General features: G+C 37.1%; 1 protein-coding gene across 4 annotated transcripts; it reads right to left on the bottom strand.

Moving 5' to 3' along the window:
- Window positions 1-217: 217 nt before the first annotated feature.
- Window positions 218-12,357, bottom strand: LOC149194551 (uncharacterized). Of its 4 annotated transcripts, none has more exons than XR_016254545.1 (4): window positions 11,749-12,357; window positions 4,210-6,248; window positions 806-875; window positions 218-638 (listed from the first exon to the last, which is right to left on the bottom strand). XR_016254545.1 is itself a non-coding variant. In XM_089405115.1 (4 exons), exons 2-3 carry the CDS (start codon window positions 5,244-5,246, stop codon window positions 840-842), a joined length of 180 nt encoding a protein of 59 aa, XP_089261241.1. In that variant the 5' UTR covers window positions 5,247-6,248; window positions 11,749-12,351; the 3' UTR covers window positions 218-638; window positions 806-839. The 4 variants fall into 4 exon arrangements, 2 of the variants coding, with proteins under 2 accessions (XP_089261241.1, XP_089261240.1); XM_089405115.1 differs by having other exon boundaries at window positions 5,103-6,248; window positions 11,749-12,351; XR_016254544.1 differs by lacking the exon at window positions 4,210-6,248 and having other exon boundaries at window positions 11,749-12,338.
- Between the last annotated feature and the right edge of the window lie 8,631 nt (window positions 12,358-20,988).

Below are 20,988 nucleotides of genomic sequence, written 5' to 3'. Positions count from 1 at the left end.
CCAGGTCTAAATGAGGTGTGGAGATGGGCCTTACATGCATTGATTTTGGGGCAGCCATACTCAGTTCTTGTGGATTTGAGTGTGGGGGTAATTTAGAGTGTTTAGGGCAACGACGGTTCTGCAGATGGTTATGGCTCAGAGTGTAAAAAATCAAAGTAAATTTGATAATTTTTACTTAACTAGCAATTGTCCCAAAAGGTACAAAGAGAGGCCGATAGGATTATTAAATTGGAATTATTGAATTTTTCATTTGTGGAAAACTCAACGGTTACAATGAATTCTTACAGTAATGCCACTGCATAGCAATTTGCAGTACCGCTGTTTTTCATGCTACATAGGCAGTGCTAAGGCAACGTTACAAGTGGTAAAGTGGGATACACGAATCTGAACATTTGAGAATATCAAAGATGAGATCCACATGAACTTGCAAAAGGACCTCCCCTGGTCTGCCAGGTGTTATAAGAGTTGCAACTTTGACACTTGTGTGCAACAAGGTGAAAATTTACTTTAGTAGTTACTCCACAGTCATTGCATAAGATCCAAACCGGCTCAAATGACCGACGAGAAAGTGGTGAGGTATTTTCTCTCACGCTACCATCAGACAACTTACCATTTTGTTCTTATAAGCTTGAGGCAACCTACATGACAAAAAAAAATATCAAAAAAAAATATCAGAATCCACTCAAGAAACTTAAAAAATCAATTGCCATTGGACAAAATTAGCAAAAACACATCTAATAAGCTACTCTTTATACAACCCATTGCAAGTTGACTTCAAGATGTTCATCTTGTCGAAAATATCTACCTCTCGGTCAAGTTTCTCCCACAATTTAGACATATCACAGACAGATTTGGAGCACACTGGACAAGAAAATCTGCAAAGGAAAAACAAACATGTTAGAATGGCAAGACATTTGAAATAAAATTAAAGCTGCTACAAGCTGTGACCACAGATCGCTGAAGAAGGTACCATCAATGGGCATATCAGTGCAAGTATATCTAGTATTGTGTAATAGTATATGTAGACTGGAAACAAGAGGTTGTGAGCCAGGGCACAAAACAGGCCACATATGAAACTTACTGAAGTGTACCTACAGGATAACGCTTTAGGACGGTATTGCATGTAAAGCCATAGGTGGATAAGAAGGGGATTATTGATCATGTGAATAAAATCTCAATACAGGGATATGACTATTCGAGAATTCTGATATACATGAGCAAAGCTAACTGATCATTAAGCAAAGTCAACTGTTTTTTGATAGACATGAACAAAGTCAACTGTTTGACTTTTATCATATCAAGCATATCAGGTATTCTACTATAACAAGATAGCTTGCCATGACATATATAACAACTACAAGGCAGGACACTGAAACCACTGATGTTGTTTTTATAAGAGCAAGAGAAAAATAACATAAATGCACCCGGTATAGCTAGGTAATCCGAAGCTAGCTTAGAAGTGGGTACTATTGGTCGGCTTTTTTCTTCCTCTGCTTCCCCTCTCTCCATTAGAAACAGTGAGCGTCCATACCGATGAGAATGAATCCATTACTATCTTTCTATGCTTTTGCGTTAGAATATAAAGGTCAGGTCACAGGTGCACTGGTTTCGTCATATCTCTCTACAGTTGGAAAGAGCCAGAGTGCTGAAGGCGGTCAATGGACTATGTGTGCATTGCGAGGCCGAATTCACAGGAATCAAGCAGTGGAAAGCCAGGAAACACGCCAGATTGACGTGGGACGTTGCCCCCCATGGCGAAGAAGAGGTTGGTCTGTGTGTTGTGGTGTCTTTGTGGTTTTCTCCAGATATTGGGTCAAGGGTTCGAGCTTCTTAGAGACCGGGAAACCCCCAGCTCAACTGAACTGCTCTCACTCACTTTGTGTATGTTGTTTGGATTGGATTGCTAGTGGGTCAAATTTGACTGTGGGAAACGGGTCGCTGGCTGTGTGTAGGTTTTCTTCCAGTTATTAGCTCTAGAAGAACTACTCCAAAGGATACACGTCCATCTATAAATGACATTTATTTTCCTAAGGAAAGAGTTGGTGTAAAGAAAGAAATGGATATTTACCCAAATGTACCTACAATATCACTACCTATTGTTGTTTCTCACCACCTCGAGAATAGATTCACTAATGGATTCCCACAGTCTGAAATAGAATCCAAGGCATCAGAAGGTAAACCTAGGATACCCACTTATTCAAGACATGTTCTCTAGAGACTATCACTTTGCATTTAAGTAATTTCATTCATCCTCTTATGCACATCTCAACAATTTTCCTTCAACCGATCAGTTTGGGTAGTTGCTTGAGGTACCGAAGAATAACGAAGATAAGCCTAAGCAGGATAATGACGATCAAGAAAGGTAGAGACCATCATCCACAGTTTTCAGTTCTGTAAAATAAAGAACATGACAAATATTTTACTTAGAAAACAAGCTGTCAATAATGGGTTCCTGGAAGTAGTTGAATAGAAGCTACTTTGTTTTGTTTGGGTGATTATTATAAAAAGGTAATGATCAGTGAGTTTCTTTCCTTGCAACAGCTATGGACATAACCTTCCAGAGAGTCCATTTTCAAATCTTAATGGATCCAATCGTATTAAAACGGTATTAAATACTTCAGAGAAAACAGTGGGGAACATGCCCACTATTTCCAAAGCTTTAACACAAGCATCATCAACACCTGTTATCGATAAGGAACTTACTTGTTCTATATGCCTGGGTACTTAGAATATTCGTTTTTTTGACATTGTTATTTCAATGATTTATCTGTATTCTAACAACAGACAACAAAATCCGAAACTTCTACCTATAAGTCTATGTGCAGATGCCGTTGTGGAGCCGAAGCAATTAGCGTGTAGCCACTTCTTTTGTTTGAAATGTGTGCCAAAGGTGAGATAAACAAAGCACTCATTTGCATTATTAAATCAATATATTTTAACATATATAATTGATTCAGGCTGCCATTTCTGTGAATTCTGCTGGTGCAGGTAATTAAATTGTCTGAGGAGTGCCCTATCTGTGTGCAACACAAGGGCAACCAGGTCTTTAAACTTTCTGGAAGGAGAGATTTATAATTTGATTATTACCCTTGGGAAAGAGAGCCAGTCCCACACCAAATGAGTGGTAGTTATACAAAATATACATCATGATACTCAGCTTGGTCCATTTCTCAGATGGCACTGGGTCTAAAATATAAAACAATTTGAAAATGGTGCAAATGCAATCCTTTGTATCTATATGAAGATACAGATAATGTACACAGTGCTCTTCTAATCTATGCTGATTTAGATTCAATGATATTTGCCAGAGGGAATTCCATCTCCAACAAGGTTCATATTATGGATGGAATACCTATCATATAAGTACTGCCTTGACCAGATATGATGTCCATTTCCAACGTCAGAGAGATGTGAATTTTTGCAATATGCACTTATCATGGCACCAAAATTTATAGGCCTTAACATATTTTTGTTTTGCCCTGCAGTAGAGACAAAAAAAACAGCAAGAATATCCATTCCAATTGACCATTACTTCCTGAGGTTCCTTCAGTGACAAGACTGGAATCTTCAAGCTTCACAGTAATGGATTTTAATACCCTGATTTGACTCTAACTGAGCAGTTCTAAAAAGTTGCATAAAGTTTACAAAGCAGAAGCTATACTGTAGCTTTCTTCGATGAAAGGGAAAATTACCAACAACTTGAGTATATTTACAGACAAATATCTCAAACTTGGTAGTGAGAATATTACAGGTTTAGCAAGGGTAACTCCAAGACAGACCTAGCCAAAGATGTCCTTGTTCTCATGGACATTTAGTATGAAATTTAAGCACCTACTACGTTGGTATAATGATATAATCTGTCATACAGTTTCTATTACTGTAACTGCTCTTGCACACCTGCCACTTAATCCATATCATTATTACATAATCGCAAATTCAACCTTAATTTAATTCTTTTTTAACATGTTAGATTGATAACATCACAAGGTGAACCCTCAATGGCCAGTTTACTGTGATCATCAACTTTTAGCATATAATGAAAATTTTATGATATACAGTTGGCCTTATAACAGAAAACTTCTATGATAGACAGATAAAAAGTTTATACAGATATTTGAAAATTAGAAATTTGTAGAAAATTTTATAACAGCAAAAGCTGCAAATATTGAAAACAGTAACATTTTAACAAGATGGGAAAATGAAAAGAACCTTATTTTTGTTCCATTGGACCAACAGAAATAAATATCAGGTAGACAGGCTGTAAAAATATTACACTGTAAAAAGGAGCATATAATAGGAAAATATCAAGATGAACAGTTACTTGCAAGAAAAATAAAGAAAACATAGGCTATTTCACATGAACGGAAAATTCAAAAATAAATACAGATAGCTAGCAATGCAATTTTATTCATATCATTATAGTTGTTAGGTTGTGATGAGCATCATATTTCCTACTTGAAATCATGCTTCACTGTCACACATTTACAAATGAATGGTGGAATACATATCCAAAAGTTGTCAGTTTGGGCCACACACGCCACCAAGGTTTTTTTTCCAAAACTTTGCCCATACTCGGATGCAATCCTACAGCTGCTACAGCGCTTTTAGTCTTGACCTGCGTAAGACACTTGCTGTGACACCCTTCACAGTCACATCCATCAAATATTTTTATGACCTTATGATGACCTTTCTTCAGTCACATCCATCAAATATTTTTATGACCTTATCCTTGTCTTCTCCTATGCAGAAACAGGCAATGTCTAAAAATATACATCGATCCTAATAATATCTTTTTGAGCAAATTGAAGCTGCAAAATTATATTATCGAAAAAAAACAATTGAGATTTCAAATTGCCATAAAGTTCCCACCATATTCATCTCAAAATCTCAAAAGACTGAAGGGCATATTCTGTTATATCCCCTATTTATGGCCATCCCGTAATAGAAAAGAGCATGTCGACATGCTTGACATAAACTGTTTTAATAATAGATTTCTGAGCTACATCACAAGTGTCTAACCGTACTGTACAATCTGTTCAAACTATGAAACAAAATGAAATCGTGAAAAAAGACATCTATCCAAAGCTAAGGCTGAAGCATACCAGCAAAATGACAGAGAGCAAAAAGTCATTGTCAAAATTCTCATCACATGGATGCCTTTTCATGTACCCCTTCTCCCGGCTACATATAACAAGGTCCTTACACTTAGCCTTCGCAAGCAACATGCCCGTAAACATCCATCCCATCGAGGAAGAGAAGGAAATCCAAGAGTGAAGAATATATATTTCTCCCCATTTTACAAGTTATTTTTCACATCGATATTTTTCAGATTACATTTCTGAGCAATATCATCTAAACATGTCTTTCATGGGCTTGAATATAGATTCCCTCCAAGAGTATCCATGACTTCCACCACACTAAACATTACACATTCTTTCCTCTCTTCATAAATACGGCCATTCATAATTTTATTATGCTTTATATGTTGGTGGGAAGGGTTCTATCTTTTGCAGCGATTGGTTTTTCCAGTAGCCCAAATCATTTATTATTTAAAATAGCAGTTCAAGTACTCGGAGATACCCGGGACAACCCATCATTAGCATGAAAAAACTATAGCGCTTCAAGTACTCGGAGATACTGGGGAAAAACCCATAGCTGGTATGTAAAAACATTTAGTGACTTCTTCAAATCACTACAGACTTCAAATCACTACAGAAAGAGTCTGGCGGAAGGCGTGCAACCAAAAAAAGTTCTTCAGAATGTTCGTTATTGATACCAGTTAGCTCATAAATGGAAAGTTTTGGTTCCTGAGATAGGAAGTATATCCGTATAGCAACATTTAACTAAAATCGAGCTACCAGAAACAAGGATATCCCTCACTGTGAAGTCAATGCACGCAGCAGCTCAACATGATCCACATCATCTAAACTTCTGAAAGTCTGATTTGATGACCTCTGAACATCGCCATGCCTTTTTCAAGGCTATTCATTCACCGATGCATTCCAGTCAAATCCTTGTAAAATTTGTCATTTAATAATATTAAAATGTTCTTAGCTGCATATTCTCTTAAGGTTAAACACAAAAAACATTTTGATAGTAACCTGATCTCTTGCAGTTGAAAAGATATTTTAAGGGTTATCCCTCATTCCCACCAAAATACGCAATACTCACAACCTTGGCTTCCCTGCCGTGCTGTTGCGGCAATTTTATTGTATTTCCAAAATCTTCTAGTTTTCCGCTCAAACCACCTGTAATTGCGTGTGTTCAGATCCAATGGCTCAATGCCTTTTTTCTACACATTACAAAACTTTTATATTTGGAATTAGATCTTTAACTAAAACCCTGAGCAATGCCTTCTGCATAAAGAAGAGTTGTTCCATACCCTGGGATGGAGAAGATCCCTGAGTACGTGTTTTTGTCTTTGTATTACTCCATATAGAGAACAACTAGTTTTGCATAGCTATTAAAACTATTTAAAATAGTAAATAAACTATTAAAACAACCAGTTTAGAATAGACCCACATTATCTTTGGACTTACATGCTAACATAGCTTATTTCAAATTTAGATATACCTGTGTTAAACTCTTATTTTTTTTAAGCCTTAGCAGGATCAAACAAAGCAAACCGCAAGGAGTGCCAAGAAAAATAGACACCTCTTAGTACACAATAGATCTGGGATAATAAGGCTCCATGCTAGTATCGATCATTTCTTAACAGATCTGGATTGATAAGGATCTAGAGCTATTAAGGAAATATGGGGTTAGAAAATACCAGATGAACAGAGGCTGTTGCAATAGCTTCTTGTGTTTGAGAGTCGAAGAAACAAGAAAAACAATCAAGTGAATATGTCATATATGATTTGTTGAGAAGCATGCTCAGACAGGAACTTATTGCACAGATTTCAGTGTGAATGTGCAGTGAGTGGTTTGAGACATGCCGAAAGTGACCACTTCGAAAATGGGTAAATAATTCTATTTTATAATTCACTAAAAAAAAGTGAAATATATTATGTTTTACAGTTGACATAGCCTAAGGAGTCTAATGAAGTGTAATTAATACATTAATGAGTTAGATTTAAACTGGGTCATACATCTCAGGATGAGATCAGGGTTTTGACAGTTTAGGGGTTTTTTAGTAAATCATAAATAAAACAAGATAGAAGAGGTAACTTACAGTGGAACAGATCTAGCGAGCAGGAGAGGAACCAGAAGTCAGTGAGAAGGCCATACAGCAGAACCATATATCATATTATCAAGCCTTAAAGCAGCCATACAGGTCCATACAGCACATATGTGCTGCAGGCCATACAGAGAAGGATTTTGGTGATTTGTCTGACTGTACAGCTGCTGGTTTAACAGCCTGTGGAGCTTAACTCTCAGTTTCAATTGTTTGGCTTGAGATTATAACGATAACAGTCATCTACGGCTAAAGATTTTAAGCTCTTCAACATATCGAGCATAAAAAATCTGAAACAAAAGGTCTAAGGCTTCATCAATGATCAATGCTTCGAAGTTATACACGACTCTAGGTAGAAGAATTATAATGACACAACACTAAAGAACTCCAGCAAATATGTCACAAATGCAGTCAAAATCTTCTGTTCTATTTTTCAGATAAGCACTCGTTTTACAGGTTTATCCTTCAAAACAAGTACTCAACAAATACACAATATAGTTCATTTCAGAATAAAACTCACTACTCATTTCATAAAGTTCAAACTTTTCAGTCAGATATGCCAGTAAAGCTCTGGCAGAAATCAGAAACAATAGACAACTCAATGAGTGTGTTCTAGCAACATGATTTGATCCAAAACATTTGAAGAATGACATCTAAAGGTTCTTTGCTGTAATCAGAAGGGTAAAAGAATGTTTCACTTCATGCCTAGTATTTCATATAGTCAAGGAACTGGGCTCTAATGTTTGTATAAATGAATTCTACGTCTATTTAGTGGAGAAGGTCTGTGAAACTGAAATATCAATTTCATTAGTTTCTTTGTACTACCTCTTTCACCTGAGACCTCTGTTACTAATTTTCTAGTTTAATAAAGTTTGCAACTCTTGAAGCATGAAATTACTGGCGTAAAATAAGAGGGGACTAAAGAAATGATTTATTTAATCTCCAAAAGATTTAAAAAAAAAAAATAGTATATATTTAGTGCAAAAGTCATAACCATCTGATAAGGAACACTATGAAGAATCCTAAAAACATGGGTGTGGCTCATTCCTTTGGACAGGTAGATGGTGCCCAATTCAGGGTATGGATGCTAATGCTGCATGTAAAGCAATAGTGCAATAGGGTATGGATCATTCCTTTAGACAGATAAGTGGTGCCCAAAAAGGGATGTGAGTGCCAGCATTGCACATGTCAGGAATAGTGCCACCGAGAGTATAATTCCCCAAGATGTGCATAAATTTTGTAAGTAACGATTTCTAAATCCATGACTTTCATTTTCACATTGATGCATAAAAGAAGCAAAGCATGCCTTAGACAAGGAATATGTACTATAAACGGCATATTGACATAAAACCAAATAGGAAAAATCTAAATTGATGAGCTTACTAATTTCAAGCATACAGATCAATTATCCACTGCCTAAAGTTATGTAAGCATAATAGTTTCAGGCATGGAGACCAACTACCTACAGGCTAAAATTCAAGCTAAATCTAAGTGTATTCTCTCTGACTTCTCAAACAATTTCCTGGGACATGAAAACTGAGAAAGTTACATATTTTATTCGTGAACAATCTGTAGGTGTAATACTTGCCCACAACACTCATTCATTTGGCAAGCTCCACTAAGACAACCATGTTATGAGGCAAATACGGTTAATCAAACAGCATAAATTATTTAGAAGTATCGGAACCCTACAGATTGTTCATGCAGTTTACAAGACTTGATGTCTTAGCCTTCCGGAATATTTCAATTTAACACCACTCTCATTTGTGAGGCTGGGAAACAAACAAAGCCACAATGATTTCCAGAATGTAACTCAATATGCTAGCTAGCACAGTACCACTCATACAATGCATTGAATCTTCCGACAAGAGTGCTCTGTAGTCAGATTATCAGAACTGAATCTATTTGTGTGAATTCCGGCATATAGCTGCATAAGTGCTAATAACTACCAATGACATCACATGCAAGATATGCTAAGACCTGACACAATTTTCCCTCTGACGTTACAGAAATTGGGCACAGGAGTACAAAAGTTATTCAAATCCCTTAATATAGAAGACAATTAAACAACAATATCCCTAGATTTCAAAAAACGAGCTTATATTTTACTAACTTTAAATGTTATCTGCTCTAAAAAAATAGGACAGAAACTGCAGAAAGCAGAATCTGCTTGAAAAACACTCTATGGTCTTCCGGCCAAACAGGTGGCATCCAATGTCAGACCTTCATTACATTCTCCATGGAGAAGGTTGTTACCTTAAAACCCTAACAAACATATATACCAATTACAGTCACCAATGCATTACCTGCTCTATGGAGAAGGTTGTCCCTACACTCGAGCAGGCTAAGGTTATGGAAAGGCTAATCACGTGCCATCATAAAACATAATACAATGGATTCATCATGGGAAAGGGAAATTTGAACCACTGAAAGGAATATATGTGCCGGAAAAGGGACCAGTGGTCTAATAATTCCGTTAAATCATAGAATTTGGTATAGCCTGCGTGTACATCAAGGCAGCGGAGTGGCCCGCCTATACTTTGAAAGATTATGTGTTTGATTCCTGGGGCTCTGAGGTCAAACAGTGGAAAAAAATGATAGAACCCATGTTCTCACTTTCCTGTTTTTTAAATGAATCTTGGTGTATATATCCATGGTAGTACCCAGTGCAATGATGCCCTTCCATACACCACCTCCTCATTTCTTCACTGTTCATGAAGCCACATGAACAACCCACATGGCAATTCTAGTACATTCTGTCCATTCCATTGCTTCTTCATTTGGATTTAGATTTGCAGAACCTGCTCAAGGATTTGCTTGATGCATGCATGCATGACTTCTGTTTATAAGAGGAGATTATTGTAGACTGTACATTACATCTACAGAGTCTCCTGAGAGGATAAATAAATATCCTATTTTGCTCTGTTATCATGAATTCCAATATGAGTTTGAGTTTGAGCTGTGTTGCAGGCTGCCTGGATGTAGAGGCTCCTGTGAGATTCAGCTTCCTGAGCTTATACCAATGGCCAAACTCAGAGGCAGAGTTTGTTCGCGTTTTGGGTATGAAGGAGGACAACCGTATGATTAAGAAGCCCATGAGAGCATATAAGGAGAGCATCTACACTTGCAGACAAATGTATATCAGGAGTTACACTTTCTCTAAGAAGGAGACTGTGGCAGAGAAAACAAAGAAGTGTTATGAGAGAGCTAAGAGAAAGATGAAGATTTGGAGGCCCAAGAGAGTAATGTGTCTCTTGAGGAAACTGAGAGCTAGGTCTCTGGAAGCTTTCAATGCTTTTATGAGTGCTGTCTTCCATTGGCTTCTGGCTTGCACCACCAGTGTGGATGTCAAACAGCAGCAGTGAAGTACATTGGTGCAGGCCTAACTATTTTGTTTAACTGTAAGCTATTAGTGTTCAGTATGTATTAGTTGGTTTCATGGGTTTGGTGGTTTAACAGAATTTGTTTTAAAACCCTGCAAGGGTGGGGCCTTGATGGGTTTGCTATTTGCTGTTATCTGCTCTAAAAAAATAGGACAGAAACTGTAGAAAGCAGAATCTGCTTCAAAAATACTCTATGGTCTTCCGGCCAAACAGGGGGAACAATCTAGTCCAAACTGTGGAGGTGAGCAAAATATTGATGTATTTTTGGTCATTCTGTAATATAAAACGCATTTTTCGCAAATGATCAAAACAATCTTCATCAGTTTCTTGAAAAAACTGTTTCTCTGAAATTATCGTACAATCCTTATTGTTTTTGGTTAGAAACTGTTCTCACCGTAACTATTTCTACAAGCAAGAAAGGCCACCCTGATAACATAATGCATACAGATCGAAACTCTCCTAGAAAATTTCTCACAGCACCTCTGAAGGTCTATGCAACAGCACAAACAGCAATAATTTAGTAAATTCTGTTCAAATTAACGCCTGACATGAATCTGTTTAGATGAAAAAAGCTGTGAGTGTGAAGAACTGAAAAATAATCATTATACTGTCCAAATCCATCTACCATCCAGAGGCATGCTTGGATGTGATAATAGAAACTTATTACAAGTCTAACTAAGCCAGTATTCACTAATTGATCAAAAAATTGTAATTAGTGAATGAAGACCTCCCAAAGCCCAAAGCCACAGTGAGGATGCATTTCCTCACCTGAAAAAGAATGGAGATTCTGGGCCCTCAACTTGACCAGGTCAAAATCAGAGTTTAGTACAAAATATATAATATTATATTGTTAAATAACCAAAAAAAAACGAAAAACAAAACAATCAAAACAAAGTCCAAACATAAATTATGACGCTATAAACTCAAACCAGGGCTGAGAGGCTCGAACTTGAGAGAGGCAAATATACATGTTCATACAATAAAGTAGGTTGAGGGCCTTGAAACTCCAGAAAAACCCATAACAGTTATGCAGAGCTCCCACAGCCAATAATTAAAACATTAACCGGGAACAGAGACACTTAGAATTCCAACCTGGAAAAGAAGTAAAAGCAAGACGAAGTGTATCCTTGAACAATTGTCGTGCAAGTCAGAAAGCAAGGTGGGAAGAATATCAGTTTTAATACATACCTTGGATACCGGATATCGATGCAGTGAGACGTATTTGCTGTGGCAGGCTTCAGGTCGAGGACGAGCACAAAGATGCGGAAAAAAAATCAACCAAAGAAACGCAGAAGGGTTTTCGAATATGCAGAGTGAGAAAAATGTGTAGAAAGTTACCAGCAATAAGCCCAGAACGCAGATAAGCAGATAAGACAGCAAAAACTGGAGACATAGTGCAGCAGTGAGTGGAAAAGCAGAAAGACATTATTGCAGAGGGCGTGGAGAAGACATGAAGAGCAAAATATGGATGGATTTTCGTTGAACAGGGTGTTTTCTGTTCCGGCAGGCGCGGGCGCATCAGATTCCGAGAGCAAGATTAATGAAAATGGCCGTGATGAGATCCGGAAGCTCGCGGAACAGCAGCAGGGAACAGCTTATACAAGCTCTGCAAGAGTGCCGATATGCAAGCCGATATGCAGGACGGAGTTCGCGAGGGAGGTTAGGTATTCGTTTCCTGCACAAACACGAAAACGGAGTACAAAACAAAAACGGAGTATAAACGAAAACGGAGTTTGCCAGGTGTCGTTGGCCAGATGTCAGCGCCAGAAAGAAAAGGACGACGAAAGGTCCCTTTCAAAGAAAGGCCTATCGGCCTAATTAACAATGTTATGAGGGTGAATTACTGGAATTTGACAATTGAATTGGTTTTCCACGGTTAAGTACCTGGAATTGGGCGAAATTGACTGTTACTGGTAGTTGATGGAGGTTGCAGAGGTTCATACGATTTTGGTATGGACTGATGGATAAGCTGGGCTATCTACAACGTCTGTGGAGTAATGACGGAGGTTTGTGAGTGAATTAGTTGGTTGCAGGGGTTGTAACGACCTTTCTAAATTGTCAATTGTAATCGCGCGTAAAGAGTGAAAAGAGGGGTGAATGGGCTTTTATAGTGAAAACGGTTAATTTTTAGCGGGTTCATTGATTGATCAACAATGGCGGTTTTTCGGTTAGATAGGGGAAGTAGTTTAGGAGGGCCATCACACTGATTTTGTGGTGCAGGTGGTATTTGGGAGGGGCAGCTCGATTCCACTTATCGTTTGACATGTAGTGTCGGGGGTTAGGGGGAAAACACCTTATCGGGCAGGTAAAGGATGGACATAGGGCACGACCGATATGATTACGGGCCCTTGGATGAGGGGGAGGGATAATCAATGGTGATCGGGAGGCGAAGCTGCGCGATGATTTACACAAAAAGTTTTCGGGGCAGCCCATGGGTATAATCACTGGCAATATAGGATTAGTTTAACACTTAATCTCCTTGGGGGCGCTTTAATACAGGCTTAAAGACTCTGGGCGGGGTTTTAATATATTTGTGGGATATGGGGTAGTAATATAGTTTATAAATAAACTAAGGGGTGGGGTTAATTTATAAAAAAAATTTAAATATATATGGGACAATGGGTTTTTCGGAAATTTATATAATAAAGTTAAAAAAGTTAATATGCATTGAAATGAGTGGAAGGGTTATTGTACTTAGGTATATGAAATGTTATGCGTGTTCCATACACTTAGTACTTTAGGATAAATGTATTTGGTGGGTTTTTTGCATAAAGCATGTTTATAAAGGGGTTTTCTTAGGCAAGAGAACTTAACCTTAGGAAAAGGGGTTTTGTGAGGGGGATGAATGAATTATAAGAGAATTTGACACCTTTCCTTCTTAAGTCATCAAGTCGAGGGTCCGGTCCCACCAGAAGTCAGAGAAATGCTCTAAGCCTTTTTGACTTAAAGAACTATAGGTATTAATATTTTTATTGTGAAAGGGAAGTTAGTGAGTGTCTGTTGAAGCCCTGAAAATCGGGTCTACAACAAGGGGGATACCCACCCGGTCCAGACCTTGGTTGGCAGCTCCTTTTCCGTTTGGTATGGTGGGTCCGACTGGGGATATGGGACCAGTTTCCCAATTTATGTGTGTGTGTGTGATTGATTGATATTTCTGGTTTAACAATTCCTAATTAAGATGCTCTAATTCTAATTTTAATCTAATGTCATGCAATTGTATTCTAGAAAAAGCAGAAACATCTAAATCTACACTAACCCGGGGTGTAATCTTTCTGTTATGCGATCTAAAATGATTTCAAATAACAATCGGTAATAAAGATCATTCAACTGTTATGAGAAAAGAATTCAATATAGATGAACCACTTCGTATAAAAAGTTAGACGAAACAGTTGTGAAAAACATATTGCATAATAAGCTACTCATACATTAAGCATAAATAAATAGCTATCACCATACAAAAGTGCCAAATGATAACTCAGGCATTCACGCATTAATATATAAACAACTGAACTTGAATATCACTTTAACACAGAAGATAGAAATAGTTAAGAGATAGAAGTACCATTTATAACTAGTTCTACTCATGAGCTTCAAGCGATAACGATTTATCTCTTCTTAATCCAACATCCACTAAGAGTACAGAAGTGCAACATCAGTAGCAGATATTAAATGCAAAAATCAATAAATCCTGTTCCATTCATTCATCAAAACCTCCTCGGAGGGTGCAAAAGTGCATGTTCTGAGGACAAGCTTTTGATAAATTTCTGGACCCTTCCCTAAATGCATGAGAAGGGTTCAAATACTACTAACTATATCTAAAAATAACTTATTTACAAAAATGTAGGATACGATTTAAATGACCGTGTTTTTTCTAGGCAAAAATAAAGCAAAACTATTTCTAAAATTAAATCTAAAACTAACGTCTAACTATTTCTATATTTGCTCCTTAACATCGCAAGCATTCAGCATTTTCTTGAGAAGAGTCGGTTGGCCGAATTCAGCCTTTAATTGCCCTGTGAAAATGGAATCAGCTAGAGCTAGTGCCATCTTTTCGGTAGAATTGATGATGCTTTTGAGAGTCATACACTGGCTATGTGGTTTCACTAAATAAGCCCAGTAAGAATCCCAATTCAACTTAGTTAATCTTCTAATTGATTCTGCCTTTTCTTGAGCCTTCTGTCTCCAGTCTGTTTGCAACTGCTGTACCTTTATACAGACTTATTTTGAAGATATTTATAACAATTACCATTGTTTTTGGGATTTAAATTTCATTTTTTACTTTTACCATTTTTCCCTACAAATTTCTGAGCTTCCAGGAGACTGAGCAATTAGAGGCTTTCCTCTTCAAGAAGTTTTGCCTGGCGATGCGCGATTAGCACTAAGCGCTAATCGCGCATCGGAAACTGCCTCCATTTCTTGATCCAGGCTTCCTTGGTGCGTTTTTTGCCTCTTGCGTGCTTTCTTTTAGCGGATGTAAAGCTGAAATTTTGTGAAAATAATGATTCCGTGAGCTCTTGACCCTGAGTCTTAAACTGTCTATTTTTAATGTCAGCTCTGTCCAGTACCCATTTAATCATGTCCGTGTAGGGGAGAATTTTGGGTCTCGCCGCTATCCGGTGCAAGAATGAACAAGCTAAATCTGCAACTGATGCTTCAGAAGACCTTGATGAGCCTGCAGTAGCCGTAAACTCCATTACCTTGGGATTCTCTTCCTCAAGTAGATTATACATGCCCTCCCAAGTGGTAATGCCCGTGTCTCTGTTGCAGGCGGTGTTTGTGTACAGGGTGCCATTTCTTTATCTTCAGACATCAGAGCCTTGCCTTTCTTCTCCATAGTTTCCTGTATACTGCTTTGTATAATCCTTTGTTCTTCGTTCCTGTAGTTTACAAGTGAGGTGAGAGTAATGATAAGGAATAGTGACGGGAAAACTTTAAATGCTGAAGACATGCAAAAGTATACCACCTTACGTGAACTGGCTCTTTGATAAACACAAAACCATATTTCATTAACAACTGGCAACTAACTCATTAATTAGCATTAAAGCGCATAACCAGGTCTCGTTTTATAGAATTTTTTTTCTTGAATAATGAGCCCAAAAAATCTGCGATGTAGCGATTTGCTTTGCAATATCGCAGATCGCTGCATCGCATTATCGCAAGATTGCTCTGTTATTCTATCGTAAGATCGCTTTGCCGCTCTATTGCAATATCGCGATATCGCAATATCGCATAATCGTAGTATGTGCCCATTTTGTGTTAATGTATTTCTTGCGAGGTGCGATTTTGTGATATGCGCCATCGCATATCGGTGTTTTCTGCGGTTTTCTAGCGTAAGTGCGTTTTAAGGCATGCGATGCGATATATGTTTTTTATTATGCAATTTCGCATCACGATCTCGCAATCTTAGAGTTTGGCTTGTAAGGAGGCATCCTATTATCCTTTTTGCGATGCGATATTTCTTAAGGAGTGATTTTATCTTTCCTCATCATGAAACTTAAGCTTTTTAGATTTTTCAAGGGTATTTTCTTAAGTTTATGATGGTAAGTTTTATTAAAAAGGAAATACAAGCACTAATTCATTTTTATTTTTTTTGACTAAGGGTCCCCACTTATTTAGTATTAGTAATAACACTAAATAAGAAGGGGGGTTGTTGGTGGCCACAACAATTGGCGATTCACTTGGAAGCACCAGTTATCTCTGTCTTTTTTTTAAATTTTCTAAACTTCCAAAACAGAAAATTTTCCAGAAAGTTAAACTTTATTATAGAAAGATAAAGTACATTATGCTTTAACCTGTCAATGATATTTTGTTTCTTCTATTTTCAACTTTGATTATTTTCTCCCTCAAGCTAGTCCTTGTATCTACATCAGTCATTACTTGGTTTATAAAGATAAAACAAAGCCTTCTCTGTAAATCAGTTTTAAATATGCTCATTTGTCGTAGGTAGAGCCTCTGCTGCCAGCAGGCGTTCATAGCCTCAATAGGGTTACCTGTTACCCAGCAATGATCCTGTATCCTACTTAGAGAAACATACAATTTTCAAAGAGGAATCCATATCCACACTTATTCTTTTCATTTTATTTTTTTACTCTTAAAGAACAATGTCTTGGTTTGATAGCCAATTTATGACATAGTCATTCACCTGATTTATAACTTTGCTGAACAAGCTGGCTCGTGATGAGACCCCTTGCCTTTTGATTGCAACAATCTTGAGTCATTGCCCTGTTTTGGTATGCAATATTGGCAAAGTCAACAAGTTATAATATCTATGATTATGATAAGCCGGCTCGTGATGAGACCTCTCACTCTTTAAGATAAAGTGTATCCTTGGATTGTTTCTCTGAAAGTTGTAATTTCCTAAGTAGGGAGGAAGTCATTGTTTCCTTAAGATAGCTCTGGACGACAATAGTAGAGTTTTTTGGAAAGAGCTGTTCTACAGAGAATCTTTGTTTTGTTATTGATACCTTTCATTGCACTGATATAAAACAATTTCTCACTAAAGGTCGTTTTCATCAAATTTTACGAAGTTGAAACTAGTATCATTTCTAGGCTAGAGTCTTTAACTGTATCTTTCAATAATAAAGATCAATTTTCTAAAAGATTTGCTATTTATACAAGCGAAAAATCAAAATCTGAAAGAGAATTGGTGTCTTTTTCGTAAATCCCTAATGTAACCATTCACAACTGGTTTTATTATAAAAAAAAAACTAATTTACAAAATAGAAGAATAATCTTCTAAGGAAAATATTTCTTAAGGATCTGTCCATTAACAGGTAAAGAATCTCTTTTTCCTGTTAAATCCTGCAACATAAAAGTGGACGGACCTATGACTTCTATGATTTGGAAAGGGCCAAGCCACATTCGTTGAAATTTTGTATGTTTCCCTTTTTCCTCATGGGCCTTGTCCCATTTTAAAACTAGATCTCCCATCTGAAAATCTTTTCTGGTCATCATGTTTGAATCAAAAGAGGATTTTACTAATGCTTGATGATGAGCGTGAGTTCTTTTGGCCTGTTCTCGTTGTTCTTCTAACTTAATTATTTCCATTTGCCTTAGCTGTAAGGAGGAAGTTGGTACTTCATCAATATATTGAACTAAAGACAGAGAGGGAATTGCTAAATGAGTCGGAAGAACCACTTCTTTTCCATAAACTAAATTGAATGGAGAAGTGCCGATGGAGGCTTTTTGCGTTATTCGATCTACCCATAAAGCATATATTAAAGACTTATGCCAATTTTTATGATTTTGGTCAACTGTTCGTTTGATAATCCTGATTAGGTTTTTATTTGTAGATTCAGCTAACCCATTCCCCTGTGGGTAGTAATTGGCAGAATATTTAAGTTTGAAACCTCTTTTAAGTGCAAATTCAGTCATTGCATTTCCAGAAAAGTATGATGCATTATCAAACATTAAAGCGGAAGGCAACCCAAACCTGGTGATTATAAATTGATCTATGAACTCAATGATATGTTCAGCATTAGCCGTCTTGAGTGGAACTGCTTCTACCCATTTAGTAAAGTAATCTGTTGTTGTAAGGATATATCTATGCTATTTAGAAGAGTGAGGAATGATCTCACCTATTATGTCCAATCCCCACTGATCAAAAGGTTGCTCAATGTTGACTGGCTGTAGTGGCAAGGATGGTTTCTTTTGTCTCCCAGCAGTGGTTTGGTAGACTTGACATTTCCTCATGTAATTGTGCGAGTCTTTGAATAATGTGGGCCAGTAATAGCCTGCACGTAAGATTTTATGTGCAGTAGCATCTCCAACATAGTGTCCGCCTGCTGGCCCATCATGGAGTTCCTGCAAAACTTTTTTAGCTTCAGATTCCTCAAGACATCTAAGGAGAACAGAATCATAATTTATTCTAAAAAGAACATCGTTCAGGAGCTGATATTGTTTGGCTTTCAACCTTAGAGCTCTTTTCTTGGTATGATCGAGGTGTGAAGGAGCATATCCATTCTTTAGATAATAAATGATATCAGCATATAATGACTCATCATCGTTTAGGCTTACCTCGTACATTTGTATGTCTGCAGATGGAATTTCAGATATAAGCGATGCTTCGGCCAGCATTTTGCAAAAGCCTTGACCTTTTACAATACTTGCTGGTTTGATTTCTACGTCATATTCCTGTAAGGCAGTAACCCAATTGGCTCTTTTCTCACCCACCTCTTTTTGTACTAAAAGATTTCTTACTGCTGAAAACGGTACAATGATTTTTGTATGGGTTTTGAGTAGAAAGGGTTTGAAATATTTGATTGCTTTGAAAATAGCGTAAGCTTGTTTCTCCACATCTGAATAATTTAATTCAGCCCCCTGTAAATTTGAACTGAAAAAAGAAATCGGGGCTTCTGCCTTATCTTGATTTGCTTGAGTAAGTATCACTGCATATGATCTGTCAGAGGAAAATGTATATAAAATGAAAGGCTCTGAAAGATGTTTAGTTGCTAAAGATGGAGCGTCAACAATTGCTTGTTTGATAAGATTGAATGCCTCATATTCGTCTTGGCCCCATTTGAAGTTTGAGTTCTTTTTTATCATTGCTTGTAAAGGAGACACAATTCTTGAAAAATATGGAACAAATCTCTTTACAAAGTTGATTTGACCAAGGAAAGATTGCATGGCTTTTTTGTTGTGAGGTAGGGATATTTCAGAAATCTCCTTGATTCTGTCAGGATCAATGTGAATTCCAGATTTTGACACTATGAATCCTAGAAGTTTTCCTTCACTTAATGCGAAAAAGGATTTTTTCGGGTTAAGTGAAATTCCATACCTCAAACAACGTTGGAAGATTTGTTTTAAATCTCTAAGATGGTTGCTTCGTTTCTTGGAATAGACAGTTATATCATCCAAATAGATTACCACAGATTTATTAACTAAACCTTTGAATGCGATGTCCATGGCTCTCTGAAATGTGGCACCAGCATTAATCAGGCCAAAAGGCATTTTTTGATATGCGTAGGTGCCCCATTTGGTTCTGAATGTGGTTTTTAATTGATCATCAGGATGTACCAACACTTGATTGTATCCTGAGAATCCATCCAAAAAGGACATTAATTCTGACCCAGCGACTGCCTGCAATATTTGTTCCATAGGAGGCAAAGGAAAATTATCCTTTTGGCAGGCTTTATTAAGGTTTCGAAAGTCAATACAGATTCTAATATCTCCGTTTTTCTTTCTAACGGGAACCATATTGGAGACCCATTTGGAATGTCGAATGGGAAAGATTATTTTGGCTTTCAATAGCTTGTTGAGTTCAGATTTGATCTGGTTTTCTAGATTGGGATGGATTTTTCTCAACTTCTGTTGGACCGGTTTTTCATCGTCTATCATTGGAATAGTATGTTGGATGATGGAAGTGTCATACGTTTTAAGTTCATCATAGTTCCAAGCAAAAACATTTTTGTATTGTCTCAAAAGACGAATATATGCTAATTTTTCTTCAGGAGCTAGGCCAAGGCCTAGATTGATGTTCTGTGGTTTGGTATCAGTTCCTAGATTTACTAATTCGTAGTTCAAAGTTGAACTTTGGAGTTTTGAATTGGTAGATCTTTTAAACCGATCTTTCAAATCATAAAGGTCTTCTAACTTGACTACCGACTTAGGTATAGCATTGTTAGTGCTATCTTGTTGCAATTGTCGGTCATGTTGGTCTTCGTCAATTATTTGATTGGTGTAGGATCCTTCAGATGTGAGAAAACTCACGATGTCAGGATCGTCGTTGAAAATTCTCCAATTTGTAATGTTATCAGGAATAGAAGGTCTAAAGATTAATTCTATTGAGAATCTATCAGGGCTAAAATCTTCTGAAGGGATAAGTTTGGAAGCTACGTTAGCTAAAAGGTCTGCACTTGCATTCTGGAGTCTGGGAATTGATGAAATATTAAATGCTATAAAGTGTTCAGTCAGATCTTGAACTAAAGATTGGTAATGTTTTAAATGACCTGATAAACAATGTATAGTATTACGTACTTGTCTGATTACAATTTCAGAATCTCCAAAAACTTGAAGGTATTTGACATCTAATCCGATTGCTTTGTACAACCCTTGGACTAAAGCCTCATATTCTGCAGTATTGTTGGTGCAATCAAATTCGAGTTTGCAAGTTAACATAGTTTTATCTCCTTCTGGACTAACTAGCACGCATCCTGCTCCTGCTCCTTCGTTAGATTTAGAACCATCAAAAAATAATTTCCAAAATAAATATTTATTTATAGGACTATCTAAAAAATTAATACATTTAGAACTATCTGTTTGAGAAAATTTTTTGACTTGGGATAAAACAAAATGTTCTAAATAAGGTGACGTATGAGCATTAAAATTCCCTAGGAAAGAATCTACTGAGTAATTGCCAATAATACTATTGTTATATGCTACCGGTTCATTCTCCCCCTCTAGCTCTGTTACTATGTATTTCTGATGTCT

Source organism: Pinus tabuliformis, chromosome 2_2 (assembly GCF_031772625.1).
Source record: "Pinus tabuliformis cultivar Carrire ecotype Pingquan chromosome 2_2, CPIR1, whole genome shotgun sequence".
Lineage (NCBI taxonomy): Eukaryota > Viridiplantae > Streptophyta > Pinopsida > Pinales > Pinaceae > Pinus > Pinus tabuliformis.
The sequence above is the reverse complement of the archived record's forward strand: the minus strand, read 5'-3'. Positions and strand labels throughout refer to the sequence as shown.